General features: G+C 32.8%; 2 protein-coding genes across 5 annotated transcripts; one reads left to right on the plus strand and one right to left on the minus strand.

Moving 5' to 3' along the window:
* Positions 1–854: 854 nt before the first annotated feature.
* Hex-A (Hexokinase A) lies at positions 855–20,869 on the minus strand. Of its 4 annotated transcripts, none has more exons than XM_090109277.1 (9): positions 20,734–20,869; positions 9,959–10,121; positions 9,695–9,876; positions 9,430–9,603; positions 8,368–8,467; positions 7,713–7,902; positions 6,664–6,869; positions 4,565–4,791; positions 855–2,930 (listed from the first exon to the last, which is right to left on the minus strand). In XM_090109277.1, exons 1-9 carry the CDS (start codon positions 20,758–20,760, stop codon positions 2,841–2,843), a joined length of 1,359 nt encoding a protein of 452 aa, XP_089965403.1. In that variant the 5' UTR covers positions 20,761–20,869; the 3' UTR covers positions 855–2,840. The 4 variants fall into 4 exon arrangements, with proteins under 4 accessions (XP_089965403.1, XP_089965404.1, XP_089965401.1 ...); XM_090109278.1 differs by lacking the exon at positions 20,734–20,869 and adding an exon at positions 15,427–15,627; XM_090109275.1 differs by lacking the exon at positions 20,734–20,869 and adding an exon at positions 10,623–10,781.
* LOC149902886 (uncharacterized) lies at positions 11,491–12,218 on the plus strand. Its single transcript, XM_090109742.1, has one exon. The coding sequence runs from the start codon at positions 11,688–11,690 to the stop codon at positions 12,216–12,218; it is 531 nt and encodes a 176-aa protein (XP_089965868.1). The 5' UTR covers positions 11,491–11,687.
* Positions 20,870–23,449: the final 2,580 nt, after the last annotated feature.

The raw sequence follows: 23,449 nt of genomic DNA on the forward strand, positions 1-23,449 counted from the left end.
AGCTAATAATGATTGTTTTTCTAAAATGGCTTCTTCATTTTGGTAATTTTATTCCCTATTCATACCATAAATAAATTCTAAAATAATTTGTAGGTAAAACTGTATGACATTATTTATATATACAAAAACCTCAAATGAGAAGTACCTCTTAAGTAAAGACCAGCTTCATGATTCACAAGGTTAGTAATAATACTATATAATTATATATATGTACATAATTACAAAATCATGCCCATGTTATTCAATAATCGCAATATTTGAGATGTGATATGTAGTAAGTACATTTCTGCATCATCATACATGATAAATTATTTCATCAGATATCTAAGTACAGTTGTTTCCATACCTATGGAATGTAGGTTGTTTGCAGAAATATCAAATAAAACAATGTATTCTCATATTAAGTTTAAAAAAGATGATCAACCAATTCTTTTTAATAATGCCATTTGAGCAAAATTTACAATACATTTAAATTTAGACATGTTCAATTTTATGTTTAAAGTTTAAACCTTGTGAATAACAAGGACTAAACAATTCAAAAATCATTTCCAATTTTATTTTGTACTTTATTTGGTTCTCTTAAGTAATGAATATCCGCCATTATCATACTACGCAGTGACATGATAAATAATAATAATAATCCATACTAATATTATAAATTCGAAAGTAACTCTGTCTGTCTGTCTGTCTGTTACTCAATCACGCCCTAACTACTGAACCAATTTACATGAAATTTTGTATAGAGATATTTTGATACTTGAGAAAGGACATAGGATAGGTTTTATCCCGGAAATCCTACGGGAACGGGTTTTTCTTTGAAAACGCGGGCGAAGCCGCGGGCGGAAAGCTAGTATGTCATAAAATACACTATAAACACAGATTGCACACCATGCAACAAAATTAATGACAAGTACAACACTAAATTAAAATGCATCTATTTTTAACTAGGAACTATAGAATGGTGTAATAAACAAAACATTTTTTCATCAACATCCGTTAAGAAAAAATATAGGTGTGCTTTTAAAATATTGTTGTAAGATACGTCAATGAATACATATACCCTCAATAGGTTGCAAGGCAACAATATGTTTCTATATTTTTATTATTTTCTGTCTGCTTTTTACAAACTGATAATAACTACTCATCTTTATGGCTCGTGAAAACAAATCATTTAATATCTATCTTAATCTATTTATAACAAAATAATCAGAAAGTAAACGAGCAAACAATTTTACATTAAGTCCTAGTTCTATCACAGTTAAATATCGAAACACTCACTTAAATTAAATTATTTAGAATTCATTTCAATAATTAGATCTCTATACAAACTGAATCTTTTGCTAATTAATTAAACTGAATTCCAAAATTAAATATATGTATTACTAATATACTAATATCAATAATTAAATAAAAATGACGCTGAAATCATGATAACCAACAACGTAATCAAAATTTTGTCCTCTTTAAAAACCATAAAAATTATTAATTATTTTCAAATATACTGTGAATATCTCAGTTAATGCATTTGGTGTTATTGGTCTGGCAATGGAATGATAATAATTATCGATTGTATGAATTCATCAATGCGGATAGCATAAATAATGCTCCTGAGATTCACATGTATTGCTACATTCGAAATTAGTTATTGCCATAATATGAATATTATCAGTCACATCTTATTGAAGATGTGGCAGATTGTATAAAAGTAAATACTTATCTCTTTTTAATAAATAAAAATGTTCGCCTTGTATTCTTTGTAAATTATGTAATATATCTTATACGGTATAAAAGTAGACTCTTATATTACAAGACCTTCACTGTCATAAAAGTTAAAAACTATCTCTAAAATAATTCATACAAACAAATTTTAGTCACTTTAACGAAAAGATCATGAAGTTGCGGCGCGCTTGCAAATGTGTACAAGACATAACAAATGCAGTGTGCTCTTGGTTAGATCGACACTAAGACCAATACAATATGATGATATTATTAAGATTTTTATATACATAATATCAGTCTTGTAACGATGTATAACAATAAATGTAGTAGAAATTTTGTAAGGTTAGTACAAATTTTTTAAGTATCCGTTGTAAATATTGTGACTAGACTATGCTAAAATCGTTATGACCTAAGTACACGTGACGTTTTAAGTTTTTTAATATCAGAATAGTGACGACGTTATTGAATCTTAGTGCCTATCTTTTATATATCAAAAAATAATTCTCGATAAGGGCACATGTGCAAAAGGAGTCGTAGTTACAAGAGAACACCAGAGTATTGTATCAAGGTGTATTTTTGCTTTGGACTCGTTCCAAGTACCTACGATACATTTCAGTGGGGCTTTGGAGTACATACGCGATTTTCAATCAATAACTACTATACTCCTATATTGAACAACAGAGAGCTATGCGGTAGACTGTCCGTCCAAGCACACAGCGCTAATTCAATAACGCTAAACTAATATCTAAAATAATTTTCCTAATTTAAAAATATTACCACGAAGTCTCGATGTACGCGATGAATATTTCGAGCCGCGGAAAATAATTAATTAATTTGCCGCACGAGGAAAAGCAATCGCACGTTCAACGCCAAAACCAGAAATTACATAAGTTCGATAAATTTTAGAATCGCCGTCTTTTCCTTATACACTGGGGTTAGAGGTTATTTTCTGTACAGCCGGATTTATTAAGCCGTTTTGCAATTTGTGGGTAGATGACAGTATTTTCATCTACGATGCGTCGGACAGATATAATATTTGGGGACGGTTGGATGTTAAATCCGGAGTGTGTGCGTTGTATGCGACCACGTAGCACCGCTAGCAGATAGGCTAAGCTTAGTATCTACGCGTGAGCTAGCTGTTGCCGGCACGCCACGGCGGCCACCAGCGCGGCGCCGCGCCCGCTGCCGTCCTCTGATAACATGAGGTCGAACTGAAAACAAATCGTACCAGTTATACAAATGTACAATACGTTGAGATAAAAGAAAAAGTCAATAAAGTATGATTTAAGTATTATTGCCTAATTGCGGCCTTGAACGAAGAATGGATCTGTCGGTTAGGTAGTTTTTGAGTTTTCCATCAATTTTTTATCAGTAAAAAACCATTTCAAAACATCATCATCATGAGATAACTCTCAATGAGATAAGCTTTAAATAATTGTACACTTGGTTGACATAAAATAAAATATTAAGGTAAATTCAAATAAAACCTAGCGCAATTAATTAATGAATGTTAGAGTAGGTAACCTCTATCGCTTAGGTATATTCGACATTAATCGAAATGATCTACAAGGTTATTTTTCTTATTTTAACAGGTTTCTTTGTTCCGCAAGGTCGATTGCAAATTATTATATTTTAAGCAAATGGCCAAAAGGTGCTACTAATTACCTATAATATCCTCTTTTTTTACTAAGAAAAAGATATATATACGAAGCCGAGAAATTAAAATTACATTTTGTATATTATAAGCAGATTAAGGTTAACAAGTCCCTTGACATTATACAAATGAAATAGAAAATTAATAATGACTAATGAGGATAATTATTGTGCTAACAGCTTTACTTAGAAACAATAATTTACAAACTACACTCATCCGCGTCAGTGGGTGTGTAATACGTTTGTATAAAAGAATTAATAAAATATTTTTTAAACAACAAGTATATTATCTAAAATGGTTTATGTTTTTTAAAGATAAAATTGTTTACGTAAATCGTAGTTCGATATTATTTTGGCTGGATTAAAAACAATTTTATCTAATGAATGATGAACCCTGTCATTGACACGACGCGACGGAGGCTCGGCTACTCCAATATTTTATCTTGGCTAGATAAAGAATGGACTTTAAGACGAATATTACTTATTATTATGGCAAGATATAGATTAAACGTACCTATTATACTTTCAGATCTACACAATACAATAGAGGAATGTTTTGCATGTGAAAGCAAGATAATTGCAAGCTATAAAATTAAGTACTGCGCTAGCGTCTTCAAGTATAAATCCAACACGAAATACGCAACTAGAAGGTAATAAAGGTACTCATTCTATGTAGCTTTCTAGTATTATCAAGGTTTATTTTCAATGGAAAAATACGAAACGATTAACTTTAAATCGAGTGCTACCTGAACCAAAATGCAGTAAAATCCGAATAACGAAGAATTTTCGCGATGAAATCTTAGTTAACAATGTTGGGAAATTCCTAGTACGACTGACCAAAAATAACGTGACCTCATTGGGTTTATCAATAACAGATACTTCTCACATTCATGGCACTTGACTAAGTGCTAGATTAGTAAGGGTATCCCTGGGTACTCTTAGTAAGCTAGGATTTATGATGCTTTGCGGAACATTGCGGAATCTGTGACAAGGAAGAATTAGTGACGTTTAACAATAGTGATTAGTGACGCGAAGAATTTGTGTAGTGTTGGTGTAGTGTAATTTAACTTATTTCCATTTAACTTATTTCAATATTTGCACACCCAGAAAGTGGGTAGAATGTATTAGCGCGTTAACATTGTAATAACACCTTTTTTGTAAATAAATGAAATTTGAATTTGAATTTGCTCACCGTAATGCCGGGTCGGACGAGTTGCGCGATCTTCTCGCACATGAGCGTGTGGAAGTGCGGGTGAAACCGGTACACGGAGCCGTCGATGCCAACGGTGACTCTGGGCTCGTTCATCTTGTTGAGCAGTGTCGCGATGCCCGCAGACACCAAGTGCGCGGCGCGACGGGACACGCACTCGCACACGTGGCGTACGGCCGCCATGTCCACTTCTGTCGCGTGGGAGAGACCTGGATAGGGTATTGGGTTAATGTTTATGTCTGCTATATGTACTCCAAACTCTTCTGGAACGATTAGGACGATTTTTATAAAAAAAAGACGGGTTGCACTCCGGGAGTGCCGGCAGAAGTGAAAACTTGATTATTAACGTTGAGCATGTTTGATATTTTGGAATGGTATCCGTCTTACGCTTTTTCGATCAGGTCACGTGTCCTGACGCGAGTTTAAGATTTTATACCCATTACAGAAAAAGTGCTCACTTCAAAAAATCTGTATATTCAGTAGATCGGGAACTATTTTGCATACCTTTGGGCTCTGGCTAGTATAACAACGTTTTCCGGGTTAGTAAATTTTATTTTGGTGCTATCAGTGTTGAGATTACCTATGACTCAATACATTAAATTGACCGCTGTGGATTATCTTTTCATAGGAACTCAAATGGTATAAAGATAAAAATGGACAGATAAATCCAATTATGATAGATAATATTTAAGAAATTATATCATGCAGCTACAACTATTGTGATCGGTAGACAGCTAAACCCGTTTTTTATCAACTTGATTTAAAACGTTTTTTGACAAGGTCGTTCGACTTTTTGCACGATTATTTTATAAACAACAAAAACCATACAGTGCGTGCTGGGTATAAGTAAATTTACCTGTTATCAAAAATCTTAATAATTTACATTTTTAGACTTGATACGAAACGAATGTCACCTTCAGGCAGACCTATCTTATTATTATGTCGCGCTCTATAATGCGTCCATGAGCTAGTTTTTGCGGATTATATTGAGTAGGTTAAAAATATTTTCTTTCCCGTCATTTGCAACGCAAATACAGCGACCCAACTTTCATAAGTCAGTCACTCTCATATAAAGAAATCCACTTCGCAACAGCTTGATTTTTTGCTTATATAACGCGTTAACAAGATGCCTTGCCAAAACTACGTCAAAGCTCTACGTCACATATATTTATCATACAACATTTTCACTACGTTAATCAAACTTATCATCATTTGCGTAAATGCTAATTATAGGATCAACTTTATATTTTAAAGGAGCTAATGATACAATTTGAGACTACTTAGCGAGGCTTGTGACTTGTCCCATACGAATAATTTTCATTACAAAATTTTTCATTACAATTAGTCGTCATGTAATATATTGACAAATCATTGAAATAATAATTAATTATTCAGTTTTCCTAGTTACAAAATATGTATCTAATGATATCTTATATTTTACCTACTTAATTTAATTATTTATTAATTCATTTTATTACGACGTTGAAAATCTTTGTTTGTTTAATAATTTATTTACTGTTACCTTAGCATTAGCTGTTTTATTGGCTTTTATCAATGTTTATTGTTAATAATTGCTGATAGCACTGAACTTTAACTGTGTCGACTTTGCCCTCCTAGATATATTGCATAGGCAAAGCAAAATGCGATTAAACGATAGTTTACAAATAACAAACTAAACAACATACTTATTAAATTCTTCCATTTTATATAACCATTTGTTTATAACCGCAATAGCGTCGCATGTCATTATTACCATGAAAATTTAAGTTTTAATAAACTGGTTTAAAAATTAACCCATTTACGAACCTATCGATACTTAATTGTTATTTAATTAAATACGCCATGTAAAATAAATTATCTTATTAATTTATTTACATCCTTAATATCTTCGCTTTCATTTCGATATCAATATGTTTTATTCATAAAATGGGTTCCTCTGCATGACTTTATTTACAGATTATATGTTTAAATATTTCGCGACTTTATTATTTATTATCTTAAGAAATTAATTAGGTACTTTTCGATATTAAAACTATTCAAATGTATGTTAAACTGAACCTAGGATTAAAAAATCCACTTACCCAATTCTTCTAGGACTTCCATACAGCTAGTGTAGTCTCCCGGCTTGTCAGATTCAATCTCAGACACGTATTTTGTGTAGAAGCAACCTCTTTGGAACAATAGATCGGACCCGCGGCCGCCGAACAGTAAACCCATTTGTGTAAACTTCACGAGAGCAAGACGTACCAACTCTCCCATATACATTCCAGATATCATTTTCTCTTGGCTGGAAATAAAAATAACCTTTATTAGTCTTAAGTTAAGCTTTTTTATGAGCTAGATTGAGACAAATTCCTGATAACTGCGCGTGCGGTTGCCTTATCTTCGACATAGTGCGACAAAAAATTATGTCTGTGGGCGAAATTATAGGTTACATACTTACATACCAGAATAATAGGGTCATAAAGAATAGTTTTGCAGTTATGAAAAATGTCCATATACTCAAATATGACATATTATAGCTTAATATAGTATAATTTATTAGGTATATTGTTCTGTACATGCAGTTATTATTTAGGGAAAAAACCTGTTTTTCCTTAAAGAGTAGTTACTTATTATTCTTTGATTTATGAAATAACTAATGCAAAATGTATTCTAGCGGTTCATACTCTTTAATACCCTTATGATTTTTGAAATACCACAATCATTAATTATTTTATTTAATCATTTTATCTAACGATGTGCTATCTTCATAATCATACGAGTATAAAAATGATACGATCATGACTAACATTAAATGCGAGTAAATGTGACTCAGCTTATGTGACTTGAAATTAAATCGCTGACAACAATAAATTAGAGCCTATTGAGCGAAACACGTTTTAAGAAGGTATGAACTATGAACCATAATGTAATACAGCGAATGAAACAGGATATCATTGGCGTGGGAATATAATACGGCGCAAAATGAACAGTATTTTCCATGCCTAAAATCTAGAAATTTCGAGAACGTCAAGGAAAAAAAATCTTGCGTGATACAATAACAATACTTTAACGAGTAAATTGCTTATCACTTTGTATTGAAGCTTATCGTATAGTTTCTCAGTAATTTAGATGTTTATAAACTTACATTTGTTTGCCTGGGTTGATGGATTTAGCGTCCACTTCCCGATCGAATTCGGTTCTAACCATGTCTAGGGCGCCATCATCCCCGAACGCGCCCCATTCAGTGTTTATCAAGAGTTCCGGCTTGCCGGTCTCTTCATCAAATAGCTCACAGTTCTCTGTCTTTTCCACATAACACGCGTTGCTGCCCGTACCTGAATTATACGTTTTGTTAAAATTTTATAAATAATAACATGAACGATGCAAACACAAAAATTGGCAACATAACAAGTAAGCTGCAATAATTTGATCTTCGATATTACAATTACAGTGTTAGTAATAAGAATTATTTAAGGAAAAGAAAAATTAAAACAAAATAAAAATAAAATGTAGCATGCTCATGTTTCGATAGTCATTGTCATTGTTATGATCCCATATGCATATTTTAGTTGTTAATGGCAATGGACATGGAACAACAATCAATAAGAATGTAATTATCAATGGACTTGATAATTGCAATGTGGAATGAGGATTAAAATTTAAAGTAAACATCTACATTGCGTTCGTAATAAAGCTCAAACAACTACCGACTATCGCAGTATACTTATTATTGTCACATACGATACACGGCATTACATTTATCACAATAAAGCAAGCTAAACCACACAAGGTAAACCTACCGACGATGAGTCCTATTTTGCAGTTGTGGTTTTTCCACGCGCAGGACATCAATGTGCCCGTGGTGTCATTCAGAATAGCGCAAATATCAATCTGTACGTCCTACAAGAGTGAAAAACATGCGGTTATAGTTTTGGCGTTTCAGTCCCATAATAAAGTTTCCTATCAATTTCTTAGTTCCTTATAGCAAACGTATACCCATGATGTTGATGATGATACATAGAGGCTTTCAATGTTTGGATCCTTTTACTTGTATAAGTTTTTAAAAAACACGCTATTTAAAACAAAAATAAACAGTAAAAATATAAAATTATAGTTTTGCTATTAAACCAAATAATTGAAATAATAATAAATCTATTCGACACCGTGTAATTTCGAAAATAAAATGATTGAATAAAATAGAAGCGGAGATTATTACATGCAAATCATCTCAATAAATAAAGATATTGAAAATCAGGAAATTGAGGCGCATGCAGAATCAAATTTGTTTATAACTTTAATTTTAAATTTTGTAAAGTTTTAAGAGTCTTTAGAGTAAGATTTTTAGTTATATAAAGATATTGAAAGCCTCTACTGGCTCTCATTTGTAAGTCATGCCTTATTTCTAGCAGAGAGCTTGCATATCATCGTCAACTCACCGATTATAATTCCTATTCGGCAATGGGGTTCCTTATGTGCACACGACATAAGGGTCCCCGTTGCATCATTAAGGATGCCCATCACGGACAAATTTAGGTCCTGTAAAATTTTATACCTCACAAATGATCGAAATTTTTATCCAAACTTTACGATTTCATCACGAATTCATAAATATATATATTTATACCATCAAGCTGACACAAATATCGATTCAATATTTTTATACCGGTATTTATTATCAAAAAGAAAAGTGGAACAGTCTACGATAAATTTGGTCTATGTGTATAAAAGTTATTATCGACTCTCATTATTTCCTTACCTATTGAGGGTCATTGAACAAGCATATTTGCATTCGAAATTGAATAATGAATTTGACTTGTAAAACAATTGAATGTAATCGTGGAATAATTCAAAAGATTGCTTACCCCTCTTCTGGCGATAGCGTCTTTCAGACCCTGTACAACATCTTCACCAACGACCCCCGAACACGAGAACCCCTTCGTCCAACGTTGTAACACCCCTTTTGTAAGACCTAATTGTTTTAGCGGGAAACTGAATGTGAAACCCAATGCTAAGCGTTCTTCATACACGTCATGCTCCTAAAAGTAAGATAACGTTCGCGTTGTAATTAAACTTTTTATCACAGGAAATTAATATACCAATGTTATTTTTCTTTGCAATGTCACAAACCTTCATGAAATTGGCTAAGCATTCAGCGATGTGGTCAAATAGAGCGACACCCGTTCCAGTCATGATATGGTTTGGAATGGCATAGATTTTTGACTGCATGTCGAAGTGATTTTCACCGAGGTTTATAATAAGTACTCTAAAATTTGTTCCTCCTAAATCTAAAGCTAAGAATTTGCCGCGCTCTGTAACAAACGATAGATTTTTATAAGTCTAAGGACTCATGTGCTTCAAAGCAATAAGAAATCCTTAAAGTTATTTATTTACCTTTTCCATTAGGTAAGTCCTGAATGTATGTAATCCAACATTTGACAATGGAAGACGCATGGGTGTCCCTCCCGAGACCTTTGAGCAGGTCACTGTGGAGCCTGCTCATAATTTCTCTGATCTGTTTGTCAGACATGTGAAATACTTCACATTCTTCCCGAATCTGCAAAGAAAGAATTATGTGTTGAAGGCAAACTTCTAGTGCATCACCCGGCAATTTTTTACTACCTAATTAGCTCATAAAGAAATTGATATAATTGGTAATTTCCTTCAGTTTATAGTAATAAAGAATAATTTTGAATAATTCATATTAGAATTGAAATTGTTTATGTCAGCGTAACTTTTGCTTATATCTAATCGGGTTAGTGGCACATCAATTCGTATAGTTGTACCGCATCTTTCATTGCATATTTTCGTGAGACAATGTTGGCTAATAGGCGCACTGAGATATATACGTAAATAAATGCAATTTCTCCGAGCACGAGTAGTGACGGTAAGCTAACCGTCCATTTTATCGCGAACGAGTTTCACAAGGTCAAAGCGGTCATTACAACACTACTACTGTCGCTTATGTTACTTGCTTTCCAATATGTATTTCATCGAAAACAAATCAGTTCATAAAAAACCAATGTATAAAAATTCACAAAAAATAAAAAGGACTCACCTGAGGCAAATTATTTATTACCATACCCATTTTGAATTTGTGAAACTATTTATTTCCTTCCGATATAAAATAAAAACCGCGTAACACTTGACGCACGACTTGCCCTACCCGCAAAGATATGAGGAATACGGCTACGTCCACCGACTGTGCTTCGTTCGTACTTTGTACAGACTACAAGCTGACGCGTTATTTTTCATTCATGGTAGTAAACTGTTGTTATCTCCTTCGTGTGCGCAAATATTATACGCGGCAGAGTAGTACGGCTAGCTGTTAGCGCCGAATTTGAAGGCGAAAAGTAACCTATACAACTTTATATTGGTACTTAATGACGAGTTATTTTTATATTTATTTCAAATTCAATGCGGCATGGCCTAAATAATGAATAATTCGTTATTTCAATGAATGCTTTGGCCCTTCACATTGTTTATCTTTCTCCCTCCGACGCGGCGCGCCTCTCTGTATGCTATTCTGATTGGACAGAGCGTGGGCTCGCTTATGACGTCAGATAAATTCCCCGAGTCGTCAGACGACGTCTTTCTATATTATTTTGCAAGTGCATTAGTATGCGTAGATATAGCTGGCAATTAAAAGCATGTCTTGGTTATCCAGTATTTTAAGAATCTTAGTTATTTTCGTAAAATTTAGCCTTATTAGTTAATACATCAACGCAGTTTTTAACTTATTGCTCAATGTAAATGATTATGTAATTAGAATTTTGTAAATTGGCTCCTAATTTAATATTGTTATTTAAATTATGAGCCTTTTGTCTAGGTCATAAAGTTAAACCTAATTTTAGTACAAAGATTTGCCACATAGGACAATATATTTTGTCATGCCACCCCACAGTCCACACCCGCGCTATCTAGATATCATTTAGGGTTGTAACGGAACTCCGCCTCCGCCTCCGTTACTGCGGAACTTCCGCAAAGAATTTAACCTCCGCCTCCGCATCCGCCTCCGCAAAATTTATGCGGAGTCATATCGGAAGTTCATTTACGATCACAAACAACGCGCAAGGAGCGACGCTAGGCGACGCGGCCGCTCGGCTGCGTGTTTTCAAGTGAAATGGTTCAGTCCGAACTAATACGTTTGCTAACCCTTTATGACTCGAATGTTGCAAGCCGAGTTGACGATGATGAACCTTCTGTGGCCAAGAGAGTGAGATTAGCATCAAATGCAAGTAATGTTGACCCAAGCACAAGTTTTGAGATTTTGTCACCAATACAAAGTGTGCATTCCAACCTGGCTGATATGTTGAAGAATTGCAGTGATGAAGAGGAATCGGAAAATGACAGCATGGATGCCATCAGCAACCTCATGATATGGAAAACACTAATTAATGAATATAATAAAGAAAATAGACTCCAACTAAATGAAGATCCCTTATTGTGGTGGAGATATAACATCAAATATAAAGTTTTTGCTCCCATAGTTCTCATTCACTTATCGGCGCCACCAAGTTCAGTGCCAAGCGAACAGTTATTTAGTGCTGCTGGTTTAATTTACGAACCCTTGAGAAACCGCTTAGAAGGTGAAAAAGCCGCAAAGCTTTTGTTCGTAAAATATAATTTGCCTCTTGTCAATTTTGATTACTAAGATGAATCATGAACATGTATGTACAATTGTACACATTATCTTATCTTATCTTCTTATATATAAAAATGAATCGCAAAATGTGTTGGTAAGCGCATAACTCGAGAACGGCTAAACCGATTTCGATAATTATTTTTTTATTATATTCCTTGAAGTACGAGGATGGTTTTTATGTAGAGAAAACGTAAAGTGGTACATACCACGGGCGAAGCCGGGGCGGACCGCTAGTACATATATAAAAATGAATCGCAAAATGTGTTGGTAAGCGCATAACTCGAGAACGGCTGAACCGATTTCGATAATTCTTTTTTTATTATATTCCTTGAAGTACAAGGATGGTTCTTATGTAGAGAAAACGTAAATATTATGTACCACGGGCGAAGCCGAGGCGGACCGCTAGTATATAATATAAATAATGGTTGCTGACTCTATTAATCGTAAATTTATTTATATTTTCCCAACAAATTTCACCTCCGCCTCCGCCTCCGTTAACCTCCGCATCCGCGGAGGCGAACCTCTTCACCTCCGCATCCGCCTCCGCCTCCGCTAAGTAGGCCTCCGTTACAACCCTAATATCATTATTCGAAGTGATATCGATAATGCCAAAGAAAGTAATACATATTAGCTTTTAAATATTTCCCTTGTGATTTCTTATTAATGATATTACAAAAAAAAAATTTACTCACAATGTTACTACAACCCATGTACGATTCAACAAGATACATTGACCTATGGTGGTAAAGTGAAGGTGAATCGGTAAACGTCCGACATTGGATTTACATTGAATATTTTAGATACTGTAGAGCTTCTTGTGATTTACTTTATTTGACACATATAGGTCAAACAAATTTTTTACACTATAGGACTTATTAACACAAGCCATATTATATATTTTTAATTTTCTGATGCATTAAAGTGAAAAATCGAGATTTAATAAGAAATAAAAATTTGAAACTATTAACTCAATAAAATAATAAATATGGGCTGAAAAACTATGATGTCTTTGAAATAAGGAAACAGTTTCAATCAGATTAAAATGCTGCTAATGACATTTATGATTTAAAAACCTGTATCATAAAGACGGAATTGAAATGGTATTATAGAAAAGCAGTTTACCTTTTCGGAGTATGTTATACATAATATGTGTATGTAGTACGTACCCATACCCATAAAATATACGGCTTCATTAAGCTCGGCCTATTTGTTATTATTTTTGTTTTGCGCTTGATTAATAGCGAGCAAATAATCGATAATTGTATTAGCTGTTATAGGATTTATATTGGCTTCATGCATTAAGAGAGGAGTATCACAATTTTCAGATTATTTATTACCAATCCTGTTATGTCAATCTGTCTCGGAAATGTGTGTTGCATTAAAGTCTTTGTTTATTGTTGGAACTACGCTAGTACTTAGTTGGCAACATTTCACGATTGTCGCATGTCTTGTTTATTTTTGTGTGTCTCGTGACTTTACACACGTAATTACTATTAGGTGGGCAGTCTACAAACACCAAGCTGGTCCCAAGCTTAGCTATTGAGATTTTTATATCTTTTAAACGATGTATAAATGTCGTTTTATATGTATACAATAAATTTAAACTAACACACGTAAGCGTAACCTAGGTTAACAGGAACTTTATTATCTATAGCCTGTCAAAGTATAACAGCACTTGGGTGCCTAAATTTTTTAAATTGAATATTTATAACAAGGTTTTGATAACATTTACTATTTAAAGTTTATAAAATATAAGATAATATCTTAGGATGTAGAGGCTAGAGGTAGAGCGTTGATATATTATATAACGCTCTAGTCTCTACAGCCTATATTTGTATTGGATTAACAAACAAATCATATTGAATTAAAGATATTTTTCATCAATTATAAGAAGGAAGTTAAAATCATACAATTGTAGGCAAATATTATTTTGTTATCAACAACTTATCGTTTTAATTACACCCATCGTCACACATCCTCAAAAAACTGTATAAAGTAGACAATGTTATCAGTAGGTACTTCAGACGATAGCATTTAGATAATGTACCATATCAGTTTCGAATATACGTGTGACACCACTTTTACAGTGATTCAACTCTTTTTGCGATAAAATTCTGTATCGTAAGCATGCGATTGTCTAAACTGGTCTAAACTTTCCATTACCACTGTAGATTGCAAAGTGCACATTTCAGATGGAATTTTACAAAAAAAGATAAGGCAGTATGCAATAATAAAGCCAATTCCACACCAATGGTAATGTTTATAAGAATCATTAGCAAGTCTGTTGGTTTATACTAGATAGGAGCTAATCTAAATCGTGGTTGACGGTTTCACACAAACGTAACGAGTGTAAAGATAAGTATAGTTATATCCGGTTTAAACCAATATTCTTTCAACGAACTATACATTGTTATAATCAGTCTTTATCTTATTAGCGTTTTAACAAGATTTTTTATTGTCAGTTCAATATTCGTTCAAACAAGTGACGACTTAACGAAACGTCATTCATCTCTTATAAACATAATAATATTATGTCTATCAGTTTTATTGTTGTCGAATATTGCAAGAAGTTTAATCATTATGTTATACGAAAATATATTACCTATAGGTATCTATCGGGAAATGTGACCATAAGTTGTCACTAGAAATTTATCTTATGGATACTCTTCACACTCTTTTCAGGAAAAGTTAAGGTATTATTTTAAACAGCTGCAAATAATTTTCATTTCAACTCGGAAAGTCAAGGACTTTTCCAAGGATACATATTATGACCTTGGACATGACCTTCAAGTTATAAAAGTCGCCTAACTCGCATGTTCACATCCTTGATGTCACAAAAAGTTGTATCATTTAGCCTGCATTGATTTTCCTGTTGTGTGATGCTCGGATGTTTACTATCAATTTGTTATTGTTTTTTGAGCCTTTTTAATAATTTAGAGAAGAGCTAATTTTTCTAATACTTACATAATTATAATAGGAATATGGCAATAAAATATTTAGATGTTCAACCTTATTTTCAGCATCCTTGTGTTTGGGCATAGTATTACCGAATAATTAGTACAAAAAATAGTAGGTAGTGTTATATTTACTAATTGAAAATATTTCTCATAAATTAAATAAAATATTCTTTAGATTCTTTAGGATGAAACTAACATTCCTGAATCATATAGTGTTTTGGAATATTTTCGATGTTTAACAAATATTTGTCTCTACTTACGATGTCTCGCGCTTGACGCATATCGATTTGTCTTGTCAGTCTCGCGGACTGTGATAAGAGGTGATGAACGAGGAGCGTTGGAGTCCACAGGTTGCTGTCATAAATTCCACTGGGCACAAAGAAAAGCGATATCCGCGTTCAGGCGAATACCGGTTCGTCTAGACCGTTTGATAGAGCCGTTCGTAAGTGAAAGGAGCGGAGCGTGCTGCGAGCGAGGGGCACTTGATAGTTGAGGGTCACCTTGAAGCGAGGCGGCTGGCGCATGTGCACCACACCCTCGGCCTCGCGCGCCGCGCCCGCGCCCCGCCGGTGACGTCACGCCCGGCCCCCGACCGCACCGTTCCTCCGGCCGCTGTATCGTGTATGTTGAATGTTCTATGCTCCGCTGTTCACGTGACGCCCTTCACGCAATGCCGCTTCGAAATAACGCAATAGGTAATCGCAACGCAACACACACATTGCGAAATGTTTGGGATGTGGTGATAAAGTTCAAGAAATAATGCAACTGCTGTATTGAGTTAAAATGATGGATATGAAATTGATGAAGAGAATGCATATCGTAAATAATACATAGTTTGGAACTTCGTGTAATAGTTGCAATCAACAAAAAAATTAAATAAATAGCGACCCTGATAAAGTGAACATTCTGCTTGGAAGGTAGAGCTTCGTTAAATAATACTTAGTACATACTCGCACAGACTATAGGTACGTTAAGGACCAAGAAGCTTATATCTAATACACTGTAGATTTCAGTATGAACATTAACTTGTCAGTGTATTAGATATAAGCTTCTTGGACAAAACTGTTGAGTGCACCGGTTTGTTTCGTCAATGAGGGTAGATGCTGCAAATCAAGCTGCGAATTATATCCTAAAACGTCTACAGACTATCGCGCACCTTCAAGATAAGGCTTGATTAAGCGTTTAACTAATACGATTATCATAAAAATACTTAAAGGGTAATTAATATATTATATCTTTATTAGGAGATTTTCAAATAAATGAATCACAGTTGTGAAAGTTTTTGACACAGCTAAACGTTATTCCAATAATATATTGTAATTTAAACTTATAGACTACATTTTTAATGTTCTGGGCTCTGGCATGGCTGAGGAACATCCAATAGTATAACAGTAACAATCTAAGCTATAAAAAATATACTTCATCATAAATAATGAAGTATATTTTTTATAATTTGCACGAGACGCTTAGCATCAAATACTCAAATAGAAATTTAAATATTGGTACAACTAAACTTATTTTATAATTACCTAATTACCTTACCTACCTAGGTAAATACTGTTTTTGTTTAATAATTATGACACACTATAAATGTTATTTTAATTGAACTTTATAACTTCTGAGGTACCCGTAAATTTAGCTCTCCTTTTTATGTATCAACTACATTTTATTAGTTTTAAATTGCATACAAGACAATACCTACTGATATTATCGCAATTAAATTATATGTCCAATACACGTCCACAGGATTATTCAGACGGGACTTTACCTCGTACAGTCACTGTTTCGTAAAGTGAATTGACAGGCCTGCAATGTGGGTGTGGCACACAGAACGCGACGTGCCCCCGCGCAGGTTGCTGGCATTAACATTTCAAATGACAAGAAATACAACCTGACTTGGATGTCTGCGTGATACGGGCCACGTGTGCCGTGAAATCTTTGCAGGCGTGTGTCACTATTTATTTTAGGAGCTTTATTCAGCTGGAACCTTGTCGCTCTACTACGGGTATTGCAACGATGAGTAATGTTTTAAGTACAGTTAAACTGTATGGACGGGTTAATATTTCGTACTGTTACGTCATACGTATTTGTTTTATAATAAGAGACGGAAATTATGATCGCAAGATGAGCTGAAGATACCCATTCAGTTTTAAAATCAATATTGAAGCAGATGATGTTTTGTTCTTATCTTGTTTATTTAAATATGTTGTATGTATCGCCAAACTATCAAAAGAAACAGATAAATTTAACCGATCGTAAAATATTTAATGTGTAGCGCCCCTTTTGTTGGTTTCAAAATGAAAGATTACAAAACTATCTCTCCTTATTTCGTATGAATAGTAGGTATTTACTATTTTAAAGTTAACCTGATGAAAATGACCTATGCAAATAAATTATAGAACCCAAAGTTCTACAATATTCATCTTCTGTTTTTCATAAAATTGTAGTTTAAAAATAAAACTTCATATTGCAAATATATAAAATATTTTAGTGAAATGCAAAATTTTAGTTCATATAATATTATCTAAAACTATTTTATCTCCAATCGCGTATATTTCATTATCTAATGAGACTTATGTCAGTCCGTTCAAAAGTGCTCTGTCATTATTATTCATTAATTTGGATTAATAAATTGATTACATATAATTTTGATTAAATTACGCCATCTATTACGTAGATTTCAATATTATCGGGCCCTCTAATAAAATTCCAATAAAGCTTTTCTTAATGTCAATTTCATAAGGTGTATAAAATGTGTATTTATATTAAAAAAAAAACACATGACAACTTAGTTACAGGGTAGGTAATTAAATCTGTAAATAATAGTCCCCCGAGCTGGCAATAGATTTGGTTTGATTTCTGACGAGGCGATAAATTGTATAGGATATTGTATAATAAAGTAGATATGGTGAACGTTAAATGTTTTCTTTCTGTTGTTTTCTCAGGCTCAAAATATCTCGAAGGAAATAAAAAATTCACTTATCATTAAAAAAAGTAAAAAAACGTAACGAAGTTAAAAAACTTGACGCATCTTATAAGTTATAACCCCTCTTATCTATTCGATCCCTAACTAGTTGAATTTTTATATATTATTACAAGATGGAGGGTTAACAACTTTTAAGTGAATTCTGACAAATTTTCAAGTTGGAAGAAATGACTGAGAAAAAAGAAAAATAGTCTATTAACTATTTGGCAGCCCACAGCTCCAGCTAACAAGGTAGCTGCAACTGAAGATCACCATGCTTGATGAATTTGTGAAACGCCACTGCATTGTACGAGTTAGGTATCAGCTACGATTGTTATCAGCAAAGAAAGCGCCTAGCTTGCAGGCCGTAAGATAAATAGAACCATTACTTAAACCATAGATCATATAACATTATACCAAAGACTAATAATAATATACTACGTATATTATACTATTACTTATACATGGGTCCTGCATTTTTGATGTGTACAACTTGCCTCCCGATATTTTTATCGCTAAAGAAACAAGATATTGATGAATTTTATACAAGCATGCCCATAAGAAAACGCACTAACAGGACATTCAAGTAAAAGTAAGTCTGGATGAAAGATGGAATTTTAAGGGTTTTCTGCAGATCAAAGATATTGTAAAGAACTATGTATCGGAAGTTAGTCCAATATTAATCCTTAATCCTATGATTATTTATTACTCAGCAAAAAGCCTGATGAATTGAAGCAAAAAAATAAAGCATAGAGTCATAATCATAGGTGTGGTCCTTAGTACTTAAGTGTCAATTATAACAATAAGATGATATGTATTATTATCACAGTATGTGATTCTTTTGAGATTATTTATTAACCTAAATGCCATAAGAACTTATCTCTAAAATGTACTAGGTCGCCCATATTTTTTTACTAAGTTGGGAAATAATCACATCGCAATTTCCGTATCTTATTTTTGTTTGTTTTCGTAATTATTCGAAGAAAAAAATGATTAAAATAATACTTATTATCCATGTACGTAGGTAGGTCGTCAAAGAGTCAGACTGATATCGCCAAAAGTTTGACTGGTATTTTTTTGTGAATGGCAAAGTGACAAAAATGAAAACAATCTGGCAACAAAATTGATGCTTTCGGTTTTTTAACCGACTTCTTTGACGCCAAGTTTAAATTTCATGTAAAGTTTTTTATTCAATGTGCTATTTAATTATTATTTACGAAATGTCAGCGTCTAAAATGATAAGAATTAGAATAGTTCTAGAAATTTCTACGATTACTTAGGTTAATTATTGTGGTTAGGGAGCCAGGTGCAAATTTGGTTAACTATTCCTCTCAAGAGATAATTCGTCATACGCATGAGAGTATAGTATTATAAAGCCTCGTGAACGTCAGCTGGCGCTCGGTTGGGGGGGTGAGCGGTTGTAGCCTCCCACGCACATAGGAAAAAAAATACATTCATTCATTCATTTCCTCTCAGCTAAAAATTTGTCAAATTGTAGCTAACCCAATATCTCAACGAAAAAAAATAGTCAGCTGGTTACAACATGGTGTATTATACGTCAGCTGGTGTCTCGAACATGAAAGTTAAATTTAAAGAAAAATTTATTTTCCGTTATTTCCTCTCAAACAAAAATTTACCTGATGATAGCTTATATGTAACTGTGGATAAATATATATGTCAGCTGGCTGTATCTTGGTGGAAAAACCGTCAGCTGATACGGGAGGCTACAACCGCTCTTCCCCCCAACCGAGCTCCAGCTGACGTTCACGAGGCTTCATAATACTATACTTTGATGCATTTTACTAATTACCGCTTGAGAGGAACTTGGTCATAAAATCTGCTGCTGGCTCCCGGACCATTGCATTTCATATCTATCATAGTTATTTCATTATCTCAATGTTTGTCATCATTAAATGCAATAAAGATGTTTCGTGATATATAATGTATGAAGATCATAAACAACAGTCACGGTGTTTAAGCTAGAGCAAATGTTATATACTATAATTTCCTTATATACCTACCTACTATACAATGTCATTAGGGAAATAACCGCACGTGTACAGCCAACACGTCGTTTTATTAAATATGCATTATTATTGTTCAAACTGCAGTTTAGTTCTTATGTAATTTATTTTTTATTATGTTGTTAATTCCATAATACTATAAAAGAATGATGAAAATATTAACGGATCAAATAACAAATTAAATGACGGATACGGTATAACAAATATTTTTTTATTAAATTTAAATTAAAATAAATTTAACATTAAATGTTAAAAGAGCTGTTGGTTAGGGTTTCTACAGGTTTATCAAAATATGAAATACGTAGATTGCGCTGATGATATATTAATATTTTTTGCCATTATTTTTCAATTATTAAATAAAACGCATATATCTCTATTGTTTAACAACAATGCATTAATAAATATTTTTTATTGTTTTTGCCATTAATAACGTATTAGAAATAATTGTCTTACGTAACACGGTTTTTCTTCAAGTCGTAGATTATATAATTTTTGTCATTTTTCCTTTTACTTTAACTATCTAAGTACAAAATTGTATGTAAAAATAATTAAGACATATGCAAAATAGGGACACTTACTTCTTGTGGCACTAAATCCTTAGTCATCTTTAACACGAAGTTAACTGAAGTTCACTGTTACACACTCGATAACGTTATGAGAAATGTAATTTTCCACCACGACTTTTCAATGAACTTCCCTCTATAAACTTCTTTATCTCAGCAGTACACCACAATAATATTATAATCTTTATCTAAATTGAGACTAGAATTGCCGTTATAACAACTGCGCCGAAGCGTAATAAACTTAACATTTATTATTGTTTAAGTGTTATATTATTGTCATTATACTAACAAGCATATTCTTAAACAATAAATTAATTCACTTTTACGAGTCGATAAAGATGTATTGTTCCGACTAGGTGGTCTTTCGAACACTAAATAGGGTATTGTGACCTAACCGAAGCTGTTAGGTAATAGATATCTTGCACTTTGCTTCGTCAAAGTGATGTTGGAGGGTGTCCAACAAATAGATGGTTCCATCAAAAAATTTCGAGTACAACCCCGGGGTATGACTTACATCGATAGTTTTTTTTTTACTTTATCTACTTAATTAGAAATTATAATGATAATAGAAATTTTAATTAATTTTAAGACCGTATTTTAATCATTATTTAAATGTCGAAACAAATTATGTTACACATTGGCATTCATTAAAACAGGCAGATTAGAAAATACATTATCGGGAAAATATAAATTGTAATCGTGAGTTTCAGGTAACTACGTGGGTGATAGAGATATCGAATAAAGGCATTAGGCCTTGCGCACAAAAAGCTTTTAAATGTTGTGATTCTTTAGTTCGTTTAAGTTTAGTCGAAAATATTATTTTTGTTATTTAAAAATTTGTAAATGAAGAATACGTGATTTACAATTTCTGTTTTCCCTTTCAAATTAATAAAATATTGGACTGATTTTGGCGTTTTTGGCTACAAGATTTAGATGTCTTAGAAAATCAGACTAACAACGACTATTTTTTGTAAGTTGTATAACATCCATACATAATACTTTGCTTAAATCATGATGATATAACATTATATTCGATCGTTTAGTGGCTGAAACGCGATGATGTTTAATGAGTTTGGCCATAGAAGTGATAAGTAAATTATGACGATATTATTATTAAATTATAATCATATTTATCTAATATCATGTAACTTGCAAGCTAGAACGTTGATTACTTACAAAAGCACACAAACTATACCTACGTATTTATCTTATTGCGGCAAAATTCTCATCTTAATAAATGTACATACAGATCCAGTATTTATTAATTTTAGTAGGTAGGTAGTAGGTACTAATTAATTATTGTTTAGTTATATTGTTATTAGATAAACGCTAAGAAAAAAATTAAACATAACCAAAAGCCAAGCAGTTTTATTGTAGATATTAATTATATTAGATACAATAATTACATTGCAATCATAAAGTGTAATAAAAGTACCTAGGTAATATTTCTACAAAATTTAAATATTGCACTGAATCGGTGGCTTCTTGATAAGCATTTTTTTTATAATAGGAATTTAGTCGATTATTTGTCTCTTTATCACAAAATACAATCATTATAATTTTCATTTGTTTTGTGTAACATTTATACGAATAGTCTATAGGTAGGTACTTTATGAAGATAAGGTTTAGGAATATTGTTTTTATTAATATTATTTTGTTTGTTCCACTATTCCCCGAAATAGATAATTTAAACGAGGAAATTTGTACATAAAAATTACTCAATGATAATAAAGATAAACTTTTTTTAAAACATGGTCAACTAGGTAGTTATTATTCTGAGTGGGAACTTTGAAAGTGAGACAAAGTGCAGCGGAATAAAAGTACTCCAGTTAAAAATGAAATAAATATACCTACAGTCGAACATCGAAGTGTCTCCTTTATGAAGTCGGTTGAAAATAATTTGTAATTATTTTGAGGTCATTAATTTTTCGTTTATGAATTAATCTGTACAAGGATGTTGATTTATTTATTTTTCCAGTTATTAATGTGAAACATATTGTTTTATTCTCTTTTTATACGCTTTAAATTATAGAAATGTAGGTAGCTTAAAAAAACCGGCCAAGTGCGAGTCGGACTCGCGCACCGAGCTCCGAACAAACCTACTTTTTATTATGTTGCACCTCTAAAATGTATGTTTTAGCAATTTTTCCTTTATCTGTGCTATAAGACATTGCTTTTAACCAAATTTCAAGACTCTGTGTTCACGGGAAGTACAGTGTAGGTTTTGTATCCCTTGCGAATGTCGAAATTTGCGATAATTTGCAGCATAAACGGCTGTATCTTTTGATTGCATTGGCTTATCAGTTTTATTTATTCCCAGCTTTTAGGGACCGTAGATTTGAGTATTCGATATAAATTTCAGCTTGATAAAGAGTGATTTCCTGAGATAAAGGGTGTTTGACAGACAGAAAACTTTAAAATTATTAAAGATATTTTTTTATACAATTTAATTAAAATTTCATGTTTTTCGCAAGTATTCCAATATCCGTGTCATAAGACGTTACTTTGTACCAAATTTCATGACCCTGTAGGTTTTGATTTCGTTGGGAATGCAGAAATTTGCGAAAAATTTCAGCATTTACGGCTATATCTTTTGATTGAATTTATAAGTTCGATTTTTTCACACCATCAAGGGACCGTAGTCAAAAATATTCGAATATAATTTTATAGTATTCAGTTTCTGTTGTGCCATCTCTTGTAAATTATTAAAAACCTCTTTACTTATATCCTG

Source organism: Colias eurytheme, chromosome 14 (genome assembly GCF_061535395.1).
Source record: "Colias eurytheme isolate Ceu_HAF_F1 chromosome 14, ilColEury1 Martin Lab GWU primary, whole genome shotgun sequence".
Classification (NCBI taxonomy): Eukaryota; Metazoa; Arthropoda; class Insecta; order Lepidoptera; family Pieridae; genus Colias; species Colias eurytheme.

Bases quoted from the DNA above. Each gene is read 5' to 3' on its own strand.
- LOC149902886 (XM_090109742.1), top strand. From the start codon at position 11,688: ATGGTTCAGTCCGAACTAATACGTTTGCTAACCCTTTATGACTCGAAT.
- Hex-A (XM_090109275.1), bottom strand. From the start codon at position 10,652: ATGGGTATGGTAATAAATAATTTGCCTCAG. The intron at 9,877-9,958 runs GTAAATAAATAA...CGTTTGTTACAG, and splicing joins GGACTTACCTAATGGAAAAG to AGCGCGGCAAATTCTTAGCT. The intron at 8,468-9,429 runs GTAAGCAATCTT...TCACTCTTGTAG, and splicing joins ACGCTATCGCCAGAAGAGGG to GACGTACAGATTGATATTTG.